Source organism: Andrographis paniculata, unplaced genomic scaffold (genome assembly GCF_009805555.1).
Source record: "Andrographis paniculata isolate CXL003 unplaced genomic scaffold, ASM980555v1 Contig69END, whole genome shotgun sequence".
NCBI classification, from domain to species: Eukaryota; Viridiplantae; Streptophyta; class Magnoliopsida; order Lamiales; family Acanthaceae; genus Andrographis; species Andrographis paniculata.
In genome coordinates, this window is record NW_026137605.1 from 7288159 (window position 1) to 7303895 (window position 15737).

At 30.5% G+C, this 15737-nt stretch overlaps 2 protein-coding genes across 2 annotated transcripts; one reads left to right on the plus strand and one right to left on the minus strand.

Annotated features, from left to right (window-relative positions):
* Positions 1 to 1155: 1155 nt before the first annotated feature.
* Positions 1156 to 2503, plus strand: LOC127263665 (transcription factor MYB106-like). Its single transcript, XM_051292803.1, has 3 exons — positions 1156 to 1306; positions 1397 to 1526; positions 1598 to 2503. The coding sequence occupies exons 1-3, from the start codon at positions 1171 to 1173 to the stop codon at positions 2334 to 2336; spliced, it is 1005 nt and encodes a 334-aa protein (XP_051148760.1). The 5' UTR covers positions 1156 to 1170; the 3' UTR covers positions 2337 to 2503.
* A 7189-nt stretch (positions 2504 to 9692) lies between these two features.
* Positions 9693 to 14188, minus strand: LOC127263664 (integrin-linked protein kinase 1-like). Its single transcript, XM_051292802.1, has 11 exons — positions 13802 to 14188; positions 12856 to 12930; positions 12179 to 12295; positions 11986 to 12080; positions 11750 to 11870; positions 11577 to 11656; positions 11429 to 11488; positions 11169 to 11290; positions 10998 to 11083; positions 10802 to 10917; positions 9693 to 10216 (listed from the first exon to the last, which is right to left on the minus strand). The coding sequence occupies exons 1-11, from the start codon at positions 14102 to 14104 to the stop codon at positions 10108 to 10110; spliced, it is 1284 nt and encodes a 427-aa protein (XP_051148759.1). The 5' UTR covers positions 14105 to 14188; the 3' UTR covers positions 9693 to 10107.
* Positions 14189 to 15737: the final 1549 nt, after the last annotated feature.

Sequence of the window (15737 nt, forward strand, 5' to 3'; positions counted from 1 at the left end):
CCTCTAATTTTTACAAAAATATTTATTTCATATGCTCCCTCCATCTAAGATAAATTGTCTGCATTATTACAGATACAAGATTTTAGGTAAAATATAATTAATAATTAATTAAAAAGTATATTACTAAAAATAATTATAGTGTAAAAAATTTATAAATTAATATTAAGATAATTAAATAAGTTAATTAAGATTAAAAAACTATAAATAATGAAATTTTAGATATAATTAAAGTGTATATTCATAATTCTAAAAAAAAAAAGAAGAAGAAGAAACAAGACAAAGTATGTGTGACGGATTGAAATTTAAAAAATAAATAATTTATATGAAAGGAAAAAAAAATATCAAATCAGTAAAATAACTTAAACATGTGCATATATATACTCATTTCTGTCCCATAAACTTAGAGCACTTGTGTTTGACACATAGTTTAAAAAAAAATGAATATTTTATTAAAAAATAATAAAATTAAAAAAAGTAGTTGGAAGTATTTTTAAAAATTTAGTTAGAATAAAAGAAAATGAGAGAAAAATAATACTCCATCCGTCCCAAACACTCTACAATATTTTTTTTTGTTTGTCTCAAACTCAACATTTCTAAATTTAGAAATAATTAATAATATTTATATACATATATTAATGTATACTTCACTTTATTTTATTACATCACTCAAATAAAAAAATAAATAATCATTTCTCTCTCTAATCACATCACTTAATATACAAATTATCTCAAATTACCATACTTAATACTTCCCACCTAAATTCTCGTGCCAAACACAAATGTTGCACGGTGTTATTTGGGAGGGAGGGAGTAATAAATATAATAACATTTGTTGCAAATAATCGTTGAATTTAGAATAATAATTAAATGTTGATTTTTTGATTTTACCAAAATTAATAATAAAAATAAATTTAATAAAAAATAGACTTTAAAAAATAAATAAATAAATTTAGCAAACAAAAAAAAATATCTTCTCGGGGATTAATACATTATAGATTCCATCTGTCCCTCCCGCTGCCTTTATTCAGCTCCTCCATCCTCTCCTCCAAATTTAATTAATTATACAATATATATATATATATATATTATTTTTCCGTGTAGGTTATAAATAGATACAGAAATAGCTTAATCTGTAGTGTCGTACTTGTAGTAGTAGAGTGCCGTAGGAAAATGGGAAAGACAAAATTAGAGGAGGAAAAGGGAGAAGTGAAGAAAGGACCCTGGACCAGAGACGAGGACCAGAAACTCCTCTCTTACATTGACCAGCACGGCCACGGCAGCTGGCGCGCCCTCCCTGCCAAAGCCGGTCTCAACATATACATACACACATATATATATATATATATATCATCATATATCAAAATTAAAATAAATAAATAAATAAAATCCATTGCAGGTCTTCAGAGGTGTGGGAAGAGCTGCAGGCTGAGGTGGACCAATTACCTGAGGCCAGATATTAAAAGAGGCAAGTTCACCTCCAACGAGGAGAAGGCCATTATACGACTCCACGCCCTTCTGGGAAACAGGTCAGACAAATAAATCAAAATTAATATTATTAATTAAGATTGTAATTGTAATTGTAATTGTAATGATTCAGGTGGTCGGCCATAGCCACACACTTGCCGAAGAGGACGGACAACGAGATCAAGAACTACTGGAATACCCGACTCAAGAAGCGCCTGACCCGGATGGGTATCGACCCGATTACCCACAAGCCCAGATCCGGATCCGGATCCCACTCCGCCTCCTCCTCCGCCCTCGTCACCCACATGGCCCAGTGGGAAACCGCCCGCCTCGAGGCGGAAGCACGCCTCGCCCGTGACTCCAAACGTCCACTTCCGTACAACAAACTTCACCCTATTCAGAACCTCGCCGTCCCGCCGTCGCCGGCGCCGGCGCCGGCGGCCCCGTTCCTCGACGTGCTCAAGGTCTGGCAGTCCAGCGGCGCTCGCAGCACCTTCTTCTGCCAATCACCGTCCGGCGGCGGCGGCGGATGCCTCGATTCCCCGACCTCGACGCTGAATTTCTCCGGCGGCTGCTCGGCGGCGCCGGGGAGCTCGCGCATGGCGGCGTCGAAGTGTGAGGGGGTTGAGGAATGGGCGGAGCAGCCAAGAGTGGAGAGTAATTCCGTTCATTATCAGTTTCAGTTGATTCATCACGACGACCGCCGCTTCGCCGTCGTGGATTCGTCGGATCATGGCGGCGGCGGCGGCGGCGGCATGAACGGCGGCGATGAGTACAGCAACGGCACGGCGGTGGATTTTGAGGAGAACAAGAATTATTGGAACGAACTGCTGAATTTGGTGAGTTCGCCGGCGGAAGCGCCGGGGTTTTAGAAGTGCTATTATACGACGTCGGATTGGAGTTAATCGCTGTGGTTAACTTATTATCATAATGTGATTATAATGATTTATCTTATTATTATTATTATTATTATCAATCAAAGTAGTAATAATAGTAGTGGACGTTTATTTATTATCATCCTTCGCAATTACTGTTTTTATTTCGTTATCTCTTTTAATTTTTTTATTTATATTATATATATTTTAATATTCAAATTACTTTATTTGTCACTATTACAATAAGTTACTCCCTCCATCGTTGTCGTTTACTTTTTGTTCGTAAATTTTTTAATATTACTATTATAATGAATTATAGTGAAAAAGACAAAAATACCTCTAATATTGTATAATATAAAAATAATGACATTTGTGTAATATAGTGTAAATTGTAAGAGTATTTATTTATGTAATGACAATTATTAAATTAGGAAAAGATAATTTTATTTCGGAACAGACGAAAATGAAAAATAACATACGGAGGGAGTATAATAGTACTCATCTCCAAACACATATGGGTATATTTCTTTACTCCAAATTTTACCATATGAGTATAATTTTACTCATCTCCCTAATTTTTAATATAATAGTTTTGTTTATTATTATGTTCGTTTCAAAACAATAGTTTTATTTTAATAAATTATTATATCATCGTAAAATTATCATACTTTTTTATTTTTATTACACAATCGTCACTACTTTTTACACTAATATACTCATATGAGCAAAAAAAGTCTTTTACTTGTAATTTTTATTGACTACTAATATTCTTTAAGTCTCGTGCTCATCCCAATTAAAACTATAGTTCTGAGGCCGAGAGGATAGGTATTTTTATATATTTTTATTGTCTAATAATATTTTTATATTTTAATTTTTAAATATTAATCTATATAAATTTTAGTATATTAGAACATATAATTATCATTTTAAAAATAAAAAAAAATTATTAAAATAAATCAACATTTATATAGATAACTTTGTTAAATTTAAAATTTTTAAAATTTCAAAAAAAATTAATAATTTTTAATTATTTATTTATTTTTTAAAAATAATTCATTCTTGATAAAGATAATAAATAACGTAATTACAATATATATTATTAAAGATGATTAGTTTTTATAGTAAAAATTAAAAAAAGGTAATAAAATAATAAAGAAAGTAGACAAATACTCTAATTTATTCAATGAATATCAATGCCATTTTGAAATGGGCTTTTTTTTATTTATAAAAATTAAAATGGTCTTGGCCCAAACCAAACTATGATATGGGCTTACTACAAAAGTTAGAAAAATTAAGATAGTATGATGTAAAAAAAACAATTTAAGGATGATATTAGGCAATGATCTCAATAGTAATTTTTGTATAAATCAATTAAGTCAACACAATTTCTTAATTGAAGGGGTAAATTGTATAACATATTTATTTTAAATTATAAATAAACAAAATATTTTTATATTTTATTTATTGAATGGAATTTTTATTTATTATATTAAAATATACACAAAATAAATTTTTTATTCAAATCTTACACTTAATTATATAAATAACGGGTTGAAATGCCTTAATTTAATAAAATAAGTAAATGAAAAGGTTGACCAATATTTTATTTCAAAGTCTGTGAATATTAAGTCATGATTCGTCTTCATTTTACAAAATATAGAACGAATTATGGACTCAGTTACTTATTTAATTAAAAATACTATTTTAGACATTTTACATCATTATTTGCCTAACACATGTATTTATAAAAAATGTCAATTAATAAAAATGATATTTAATACATACTTTATTATGAATAAAAGAATTTCGCATAATAAATAGAATACGAAATATTTTTATGTATGTATAATAAAATACGTGTGAATTTTATACAATTCAGCATAATTTAATATTTTATAATCAAATACTAACAAAAATTCTCTTTAATAATCAATTTCAGATCAGCCTTATATATAAGATTTGGTATTTCTAATTTTGATCTGAAATTGACCCGGGTCCGGATGTTTATATATATATACAGTACTATCTCCGTTCAGTTTTAAAGATCTTATTTACTTTTACGTATTGATATTTGAATATTAATTATTATATCAAAACGTAGTACAAATTAAGAAAAAATTGTAAAAATACTTCAATTAGTGTCTTATAATACTAATATAATGAGATTTGTAAAAAAAAATTATACAAATATAAGGATATTTTTAATGTTAATTATAATGACGTAAAATGTAAATATGACCTTTAGCGGCTTACGCATAGAGTATTATTTATAAATATATTGATCTAATTATTTAATATATATAATTATTTTGAAAAAATATAAAAATATAAAATATAGATAAATTATATGAGACTAAGGAAATATAATTCTGTAGTATCTATAATTTTGCATCTTAAATACGAGTATCTTTGTACAATATTTCTTTTTATTTTATATAGCATCTTGCTTTTTTATGAAAAATATAATTTGTTTTTTAATTTATTATTTAATATTGCTGGAAACATCTATTAATCAAGTACTAGAAAATCTTTTAGGACATCATAATTTTACGGAAAAATTGCAATAAATATTATGTATCTATGACAAATTATCACTGTTATTTTTTATTTGTTATTATCGTAAAACATATTTCAAATGTCATTTTTTCACGAATTTCGTTCTCTGGCCATACGTCAAGTTCACGATAGACATAATCTCACACGCGCAAAGAGAAATTGTACTGTGAAGGATGAAAATTGCAAAATTTGACCAAATTAGACGAAATTTGCATGGTTCATCCAAAACGATCAAACGAACCAACCATCAATTTTTATTTTTAATTTGAAGTCATTTTGGTCCTAAAAACCTTACATGCTTAAAAATATAAAAATTAATTTCTTAGACAAGGAATTGAACAAAATTTGCAAGGTTAATTCGAAACGAGTATACGAACCAACCAGTGAAATTTTTTGTTAATCCAAGATTATTTAAGGCCTAAAAAAGTCAAAATGCTAAAAACATAAACTAATTTCTAGACTTGTAATTGGATAATTATCATTTTTGTCTTTAATTGTCACCCTGACAGAATATATCATACATGTATTACTTTTTTGTAAAAATTGTCCTCTAGTCGTGCATCAAACTCATGAAAATGTCGGTGCGAGTGAAATTGTACTACAGAGGACAAAAATCGCAAAAAGTGATACATGTATGATATATTTTGTCAGAATGACAATTAAAAGACAATAGTGATAATTTTCATAGATACGAAATATTTATTGCAATTTTCTCCTAATTTTACTTTTTAACTAAAGCAAAGTTTAAAAGATGATATATGTGTTATTGTTTCTTCTTTTTTTTTTTCCGTAATAAAGTTATTATAAACATATTCAATTAAGTCTACTAGAAATCTTGCTAATTTGTACGTTTTGAATTATTCAAGTATCTTCACATAATCACATAGATAAAATTTAGATTTGTTATCTTTAATTTAGTATATTTGATATCTATGTACAATATTGTATTTTTATGTTCCAAACAAAAAATCAATCTTCGATAAACAACATAATTTTTCGTTAAAGGTTTGAATCCCATATAAATATGGATCTTTATATTCACGTCTAAGAAATACGCAGATCCTCAGCAAGTCGCAGGTCGCAAGCGCGGGTCAAGAGCACGGGTTTTCATGGACCGCAATAATGAGTATGTTTATGCCTTATTAATATGGTGGATCTAATGGATTAAAAATCCAACAATATGTGACAAATTTTGCGCCACCTTGAAGCCAAAGCATTCGTTATAGCATGATTATGATCTGTAAGAATAGTAATAGGTTTTCTTCCATGGTACCTACGAATGTGTCAAACAACTATTCAAATGAATGGATTGTCTCATCATATAAAAGTGAAGCACGAAAAATAATCATTTGCCTATGATTATTAACACCAACAAATAAGGAAAAATGACGATTTTCTTTATTCTTTCTATATGTTGTATCAAAATTCACAATATCTCCAAATCCGCATAGTTTGCTTTCATTTTACCGTCTACTCAAGATATATTAGTTATCATGTCTTCTTGATCCACTTGAATGAAATATGAAGATTTGGATTTTTACTTTGCATCCTCTATAAATACTCGAGCAATCCACCCGTATCTCCAATTTCAATATCTTTTGTTCGATTTGAACGCAAATGATTCTTATAATCTTGCATTATAAATCTTAAGTTGTCTTGGCCGCCGATTTCTTTAACCATTAAATTACGCTAGACTTTTTGTGTGAGTCTCGTACATTCTGGCATCTCAATTTGTACAACATGAGCATTATTTATCCTTCTATGCGATCTATAAAAATGTATTTTCTATGGACTGGTAAGATAATACGTATGTTTAGAAATGAACTCAACTACTTGATATTTTGCGTTCTCTAAAAAAAAAATTCATTCGAGTCTTGCATTCAAATCTTGTTATCGGCAGCGCAGCGTTTCCCTTCAATACTACTGTAATTTATCTTACACTCTTTATCTTTATGTAGCTTATGCCTTTTTATTTTATACCTCACTTTTTTAGCATAAGCTAAATAATACTGATACGATTGTATCAAACTCCATTCTAGTTCATGAAATTTCTTCTGTTTCTATTCTATTTACACCAAGAATTTCAAACTCATTTTTTATATTTTCGAAGTCTAATTTACGAGATGGAAAAGATTTATTCATCTCTTAAATTTCATATATTGTAATATGTATATTACATTAATAGACATATTGATAAAATATGAGAGTGAATCAAAATGAAATAAGAATTGACTACAGATGAAATAACTAATAATAATCCCAAATAAAATCATAAATCTCTAGGTAAAACAAGTAGAAGAATATGTATATTATTATGTAAACATTCTGCATTTTTAGATAGATTAAAAGACAATTAATGCAGCATATACGGTAAATTTCACTATCTAAATCACTAGTCATCTACCATATTTAAACATCAAAACTTTTGAAATATAAATCATAATTAAGCAAAACCTACTAAAGTAAATGGATATATATATATAACAATACTATAACAATTAATAGAGTTAAAATTACCACAATGAGCAACAAAATTAATATTTAAACTCCAAATCAACAAAATTTGAGTCAAACTGAAATTTTTTCCAAAAAAAAAAAAGAAATAACAATTGTGTACTTAGAAAAAATAAATAAAATAGATGCTAGCTGTTATGAAAAATATATGAAAGGATCTAAAATTTTGTTAACGAAATCGAGAAAAATATTGAATTAATTTTGGTTTTGAAAGGCTCAGCTCTAAACCAACCCGTAAACACTAAATCCACACAAAATACAACCAAACTCGCGACAAACACACAAAACCAACCCTAAACTACGACACAAACCAACTATCACCCCTCCCCCCAAGAAAAACAAGGCACAAATAACACAAAGAAGTGCCTTCAACATTGTAAAGAGCCCTTTGCAGCTCTGAATAATAATACAGATGATGAAAAACGTGCTAAGGAACTCCACAGAATGGAGGAAAGCACCGCCGAGGACCGCCGGAGGAGTAATCGTCGGAAGAGTAGGTTAGAGAGGGAGAGGAAAGACAGGCTAGAGAGGGAAAGCGTTGTATAGAGAGATTATGATATTATGTCTTGCTTTCTCTCTCTACATATATATATAGGTAGGTCAAATATGGATGAACAACTCAGATCACAACCCTAGATCGGACGGCTAGAGCTCCTCTCAAATAGACGCGGATCCAAAACAAACGGGCCGGGTTGAAAATTCGCGTGCACGGGTCAAGGCCGCGGGTCAAGGGCTGGTGTAGACTTGGGCCAAAGTGATGTGTGGGCTGCTAGTTTGGATGTATTGTGTTAAATGGGGTGGACTTAATTTGGACAAAAAAATCAAACACTAACAATATTGTTGCAACAAGGTTGGTCTGGCCGGCGGCGGAATTGGTCTGACCAACTACAAATAGTATGTATATTTGACATTTTTTTAATGACAAAATAAACTGCGGTGTCACATAAAATTGCAGATCTGATTAAAAGAAAATCAACATAAAAAATTTCATCACAATTTCACACTTATAGGAAACATTCAACACTGTTTTTTCACAAAGGATTAAGTGGGTGCTTTAATTGTTGTATAAAACAATGCTGTTAATTCTTTGTTTAAAATCAAAAGGCGATTTACCCTAATTTTGCAAATAATGATAAACATTTTTATCATTAATTTTGTAATTATAATTATTTTTTACAATATTAAAGGTTTATTTAGTTTTGATTTGAAATTGAAGTAGTAATTTGTATTTTGTAAAAAAAAAGAATAATATATTGTTATTATAACTACACCATATGAATAGTAAAATAATTTCTTTGAAATTAAAAATAAACACAGTAAAATACAGAGTCTTGAACAATTATATAAAATATAATTATAAATATAACTTTACAAAAATAAATTATTTTTAAATACTAAAAAAAACAAAAGTTACAAAAGGTTAAATAAATTGGAACAAAAAGAACAAATTTACCAACAAATTAAGGGCGTGTGTTTTAAAATTTGAATAGTAAAATTTTGAATTTAAATAATTTTTTTAGTATGATATAAATAAGAATTGATGTGATATTTTATTAAAAAAATTAATTTTGAATATAATATAAATATATATATATTTAATTTATTGTTTTTGGGGGATTTTTTTTAGTGAATAGTACACATCAGATGAATTCTTTCAAACAGTAAATTAACATTTTGTAATGAAAAATCAAATCAAATAAAAAATAAAAAAATAGTTTATAATAATATATTCTAAAATAGTTTAAATTAAAAATGTACTCTCTCCGATCCCAAACAAGGTGTTACATTTAAATTGGACACAAAATTTTGGGTGAGAAGTATTAAGTAGGATAATTGAGTAATTAGCTGATGTATCGGAAAGAAAAGTATATATTTTATTTTTTTATTAGAGTGATGTGATGGAATAAAGTGTGGGAATATATATTAAGGGTGTGTTTGTTTGAGGGTTTGGATTTTGGGTTGGGATTTGAATAGTAAAAATTTTGAATTTGAATAGTTGTATGATGTGATATAAATAAGAATTGATGTGATGTTTTGAATGTAAAATTGATTTTTAGTATAATATAAAAAATGAAAAATAAATGTTTGATTTGATATTTTTGGAGGGAAAATTTTGTGGGAATAGTAGAAATCCCACAAAATCCCCCAAACAAACACACCATTAATTATTTTCTAATTTATAAATGTTGCAGGGTGTTTGGGACATACCAAAAAAAAATATATTGCAAAGTGTTTAGGACAGAGGGAGTATTAGACAAATCATGCCAGGCCAAGTACGATCTATATTTTCAACCATTCCGGCCCAAATACTTATTTTCCATATTGTTCTCAAATTGAATTTTCGGACTGTACTTATTTTTGCTCGGGCGCCATAATACTATAGCCTGTGTCCCCGGGCAACACGGAACATTTCGAAAATATGGCCCTAAGAGCAGGTTACAGACAGAACTATGAAAGAGTTTCTTACCAAACTAGATAAACAGCAGCAAAATGAATATTATAGCATACCCACTTTCTAGGTTCATAGCACATTTATCCACTTCCAACTATCATAAGATCCAAATCCAACTAATCAAAGATGTAGCTAGTCTTGTATAACAAACACAAAAGTAGCCTATAACCAATTAATCTCACCATACAAGTTACAGGGTAAAAGAAGGGACCTGTTTCTGTCTCATCGTCTTGCGAAAAAAATGTGCTACTGATGCTCAGATGGTACCATTTCCTTGATTTTTTCAAGCCTCTTCAAGATTTCCAAAAACGACGGCCTTTTCTCTGGCTGGGCCGACCAGCATTGCTCGATTAACCTACACTTCGACAAATGCCTTGTTTTTAAGGATATGTCACAATAACCGGCACTACAAAAACTATCTAATTAGCTACAATTTTTTAAACTACAAAATATTTAGTTAAAACGTGTCATTTAGCAACAAAAGTTAATTTCTATTGCTAAAAATAAATTATGTACTACAAATTAATTTCGTCACTAAGATTTTTTGCTAGAAAATTCTATTTTCATAGCTAAAATCATTTGACTAAAAAAGTCATACTCATTCTCTTACTAAAACTCTTTTGTTATAAATTTTAATTTTATAGCAAAAGAGCTTTAGTTACGAAATTATATTTTCATAGCTATATTTCTTTTCTATAACTTTCATAGCAAAAAACTTATTTTTTTGTTATGAAAGTCATATTTGTCGCCAGAGACCTTTACTAACGCGGCATAGGCAACAAAAATGAGTTTTGTCGCAAAAATATTTTTTCTATGAATTTATTACCTTTTGCTACGAAATTTTTTTGTAGCTAAATTTCAACTTATTTGTAGTGAGGTAAATGTTGTTTCGATCGGTTGATATGATACGAAAAACATCAAACAGTCCAAAAATACTCACTCTTTCAACTCAGGGATACAGCTTTTTGCGCGGAATCTTGGCCTGTGTCCCTCTGCTGCATAAGTGGCTGCTTCGTATGCATCATAATGCTGCAATGGAGGGTCACCTTCAAGCATCTGCAATGCTAATAGTATATTTAACTAATGCTTTGAAAATTGGTTTTGTGATTTGTAGTCACTGGGAAATTCAAATTTACCTCATATAGTATCATAGCGAAAGAAAATACATCAACCTTCTTATCGTATTTCCGGTGCCTAAAGACTTCAGGTGCCATGTAACGATCTATTGAAGCAAGATAAAAAGATGGCATCATTAATGATTAATTTAAATGTAATCTGCAGAGAGGTTTCTTAGAATAGCTACTCACAGCTTCCGGTTTCGCCGGTCATTTTATACACATCATGAGAATGCTGTACTCTGATTAGCTTGCTTAATCCGAAGTCTCCTACTTTTAAATGGTCGGCATTTGCATTGACAAGAAGAACATTCCTGCACGAATAAAGAATATAGAAAATGGTTTCGTCACACTGAGAGGGAACAATTAGTTCCTACAAGGACAGATAGCAAAATTGCAACAGACTGGAAACCAATTTAAGATCTACTTTACCGAACATTCCAGAAAACTACCTCGGTTTCAGATCCCTGTGTATTATGACATTTGGCTCCGTGTGAAGATACGCCATGCCTCTGTTCAAACAAGAATACAACAATCAGAACGATGGAGAGTAATATCAAGGTCCACTACTTTTTCGAGGAAAATATTACTTTGATTTACCTGGCAATATCCATTGCAAACTTTATTGCAGTTAATGGATTCAGTGCTCCTTTGCCCTTTAAATGTTGATGTAAATCACCCTACAGGAGAAGACAATTCAGAGACTGCACATAAGATCATTTTTAAGCTAAAATGCCGACATACATGCACACACTGTGTAGAAAATCCCTCACCCCTCTCAAGTACTCCGTGATCAACATCAAGGGTTTTTTTTCGGTAACAGCTCCTAGAAATTGAACAATGTTTGGATGCCGAAGCTTCACTAGCAAATTAACCTCGTGCCTGAAGTCCTGACTGAATACAAGCAACAAATTATATCAATTTACCTAACACCAAAAATAAAAATTAATAAATAGATACTAAGGACCAAATGGAAGTTAGAAATTGTGTACACAGTAAAGAAACATACACCACTAATTTATCATCTGAAAGGCTTTTTAGAATCCGTTTCACAGCTACAGGCGTTCCCCTCCATGAAGCTTTCACTATCTCACCAAATGACCCCTGACAATATCAAACTTATCAGAAAATTTACAAACTTTAAATGTAGCATACATGTTAAGAGCAGATGAAGTTCGTGATCTTCTTAGAAAGGGTCTCACCTTTCCTACAAGAGTTGAGCTTGAGAAGTCCAGCTCAGCAGGGTCTATCTCCCAGTCACATTTACTTGGAAGAGGTGGTGGTAGAGATCTGGGTTCAAAATGATTCCCATTCTGACCCTGCAAAATGCAATAGTTGTTTATCCAGAAGGAAAATATAGATGTAAAATACTCCGGAAAGATAAGCAATGCTGACACTTAACTAAGATTTCACAAACTTGACCATTTCATTAATCTCTTTACATATTTATTTATTTACTATATATATATATATATACTATTATTTTATTTTTATTGGACAAACTCCTAAAGAGAAGAATAGCATACCACTGATTGTTTTACCAGAAAACCTTTCTTGAGGATTTAATCAATGTTTTGATAAGTGCAGATGTTACATCAAAGGGCTAAGATCTCAAAGTCAATAGAAATGTGTAATGACACATAATTAGAAATAATTACCACAATAAGGGTTATTAATATCAACACCAACAATCCATTTAGGCTATGTTTACTATCAATAATCCTAGCCTATCTCAAGCATAATAGACACATGCTTAGTAATTACAAAGAAACAAAAGGTACTGTCTGAAAATGAGAGAAATATGATAACGCTCTTCAGTGCGTAGTAGTCCATGTTCATATGAAAAAGAATACAATACAACTAGGAGTATGGAACTTACATAAGATAATCCGCCATAGGATTTTATCAATTCAACCAGGCTAGGTCTCTCTGCTCCTTCTGCATCTGCTAAAGGCTGTTTTACACATTGGAACATAATGTCTCAAATGGGACTACTAGATGATAAATTATTGTCCATTACATATCAACAACTATTCCAGGTAGGCAGCCTGCATACATGTAGCTGAGATCCCATAAAGTTAAGACAAAAAACACAAACATTAAATACTGTAGTAGTCCTGTTTGATCTTCCAGTTAAACCAGTGCCCGTCATCTAATTTAACTTGGTCAGTTATTAAGATTTTCAGCAAGACATTAAAAAACCGGTGAAATCAATCATGGCTCCCAATGAACTAAGCCTTAATAAGGGCATCTTCAAATCCAGAATCTAGCTGACATCCATGAAATGATGATGTCAGATATCTCATATGATATTTAATGAATTAGGTATCTGCTCCTCCAAATACAAACAAAAAATTAAAATTAAAAATTTGATTTGCTTAAATATTGTATGAATTAGGGGAACTGTCACAGGAATATTTTTAGAAGGGTAAAATCAACGTGAAAGAAACATTTTATTGAAAAACTTCTTGTGAATGATATGAATAATAAAGAAGAAGTTCCTTCCTCGTCAATCATGGATGCTCTTGATTCGTGTATCAGTAAAGGTGCACTGTCCAAAAAGAATATCCGAGTTGTATTTTTCTCAAAAAAGAGCAAATTTCAGATCGAGAATCATCCATAATACTCAGTTAAATCTTGAAACAAATTCTGCAATCCTAATCGCATGATTTGCCAAATCCTAGCAGAAGATCAGGACTCACAGAATCAACTAGCACAGTAATCTTATCTCAAAAACTACTCAAACAAATAATGATTAAAAACCAGAAATGATTATATATGCGCGATCATACATTTAAATTGAGTCTATTCCGATTGAAACTTACCGTATTTTTCCAGCGATCTTGGGCATTGACATCCACTTGGTATTCTAGAAGACACTTAGCAACGTCGATCCAGCCGTGGATTGCCGCGACGTGGAGTGGGGTCCGATTATCATAGTCTCTAGCATTCACCAGCGACGGATCTTCCTCGAGGAGCTTCCTCACCGACGCGACGTCGTTCTGGTGCGCGTGCCACAGAATTAGAGACGACTTGCTCACCCGCGCCTTGTCTCTTTTCTTCTCTTTGTCAACCGGCGGCGGCTGCGGCTCTCCGGCGGTGGAATCGCCGCCCTCGCCTCCACTCATTGGATGTGATTTGGAGCAGTATGAGAGAGACTGAGAGTGAACTCACCGCCGAAATTTGCGACGCAGCTTTATCTGCTAATGACTTCAAGACTTACCTTTAATCGCATCTTAAGCATCATTTGACTAATTAATTAATTCAAAATGATAATATTCCATGAGAAATATGATTGCATTCGTATGTGTCTTTTTCAATGTGCTTTCCTTTTTATTTATCCATAAAAAATATATATATATATATATATGCACTTTTTTAATTTATAGGAAATGAGATTTATTAATATTTATATTTATTTTTGAAAATGTTATAACTATTTATATATTTAATCTATAAAACATTTTATTTGAATTTATTAACTCATATATAATTTTTCTAAATATATCTGTTTAGATCATACATTGGATTAAAATTCAAGCGACTCCACCACTTTCGACCTCAGTTCTTCTATTAAATCACCTTGTGACCTTTTATCATATTGATTATATATTGCGTTGATAGCACAATAATATATACCAAACAATACATTGGATATAAATATATATGTTGATATGCCTTCAATGCCCTCAATGAAATCTGTTATTTGTTTATGTCTGTGAGATAGCCAACACGTGTTTTTTTGTGAATCATGTAAATATGTGTCTTTTTACGTATTTTATTTGTTATTCGATTATTAACTCTAATCTGTCAAAACAATATAACACATATAATATTTTCATGTGTTGACGGGGATAATCAACATTATTCAGATAATTTCCCATCAGGACCCTAATCAAAATGAATCTTTCTTGTATCTCCCTCTATGAGAAAGTCAATTCATCTTGCTCCTTCAATGTCCATCTCCAGTAGAATGGTAAAGGAGCCGGACCGAGTTGAATTTTACATGTTTGAGCTCGACTTGTTATAGATCGAACTCGGCTCATGCTCGTTCATTAAGAGATACAAGTTGAAATTTTTTATTGAGTTCGATTCGTTTAGCAATTTTTTTGTTCATATTCTGCTCGACTCAGCTCTTGAAAAGAGTCTTTTGTTTTATTTAAATTTAAACACAATTAATAATAATTATAACTTTATTAATAACTCTATATTAAAAAATAGAATTAAATATAATATTTATAAATATATATACTTATTAAATATAAAAATATTAATTTAATATTTTTTAAAAATACTGACCAATATTCACAAACACGTTCAAATTTGTTCTGTAAACATAACAAGTCAAAATTTATATTCGTATTTGGCTGATTTAGTTTAGCCAAAGAACTTCTAACGAGTTTACATCAAACCTCATCAATAAAATCTACTTAATCCTCAAAACATTAGGTTAAACAATGAAGCCGTCTAATTCCTCCTTTAGCCATTATCTCTTAAGCTTCTTTAGTCTTATTTTGAGTTTTTTCTTTATTTTTCCACTACCTTTCACGGCAAAAAATTCACCTTGTTGGATATAATAATAAAATAATAATAATAATATTCCCTTCCTCTCGCATAAATTGTTCGTTTCTTTTTATTTTTGTCCGTTTCACATAATTTGTTATTTTTTAAAAATATAATTATACATTTTACTCGTATTTTAAGTTTTACTTCCTCCGTCCCACATAATTTATCTTTTCTTTTTTTAAAATATAATTATAC

Excerpts from the sequence above, each read along its gene's own strand:
- LOC127263665 (XM_051292803.1), top strand. The coding sequence starts at position 1,171 with ATGGGAAAGACAAAATTAGAGGAGGAAAAGGGAGAAGTGAAGAAAGGA. Across the intron at positions 1,307-1,396 it reads CGCCCTCCCTGCCAAAGCCG|GTCTTCAGAGGTGTGGGAAG; the intron begins GTCTCAACATAT and ends AATCCATTGCAG. Across the intron at positions 1,527-1,597 it reads CACGCCCTTCTGGGAAACAG|GTGGTCGGCCATAGCCACAC; the intron begins GTCAGACAAATA and ends GTAATGATTCAG.
- LOC127263664 (XM_051292802.1), bottom strand. The coding sequence starts at position 14,104 with ATGAGTGGAGGCGAGGGCGGCGATTCCACCGCCGGAGAGCCGCAGCCG. Across the intron at positions 12,931-13,801 it reads AAGATCGCTGGAAAAATACG|CCTTTAGCAGATGCAGAAGG; the intron begins GTAAGTTTCAAT and ends TGTGTAAAACAG. Across the intron at positions 11,657-11,749 it reads TCACGGAGTACTTGAGAGGG|GGTGATTTACATCAACATTT; the intron begins GTGAGGGATTTT and ends CTTCTCCTGTAG.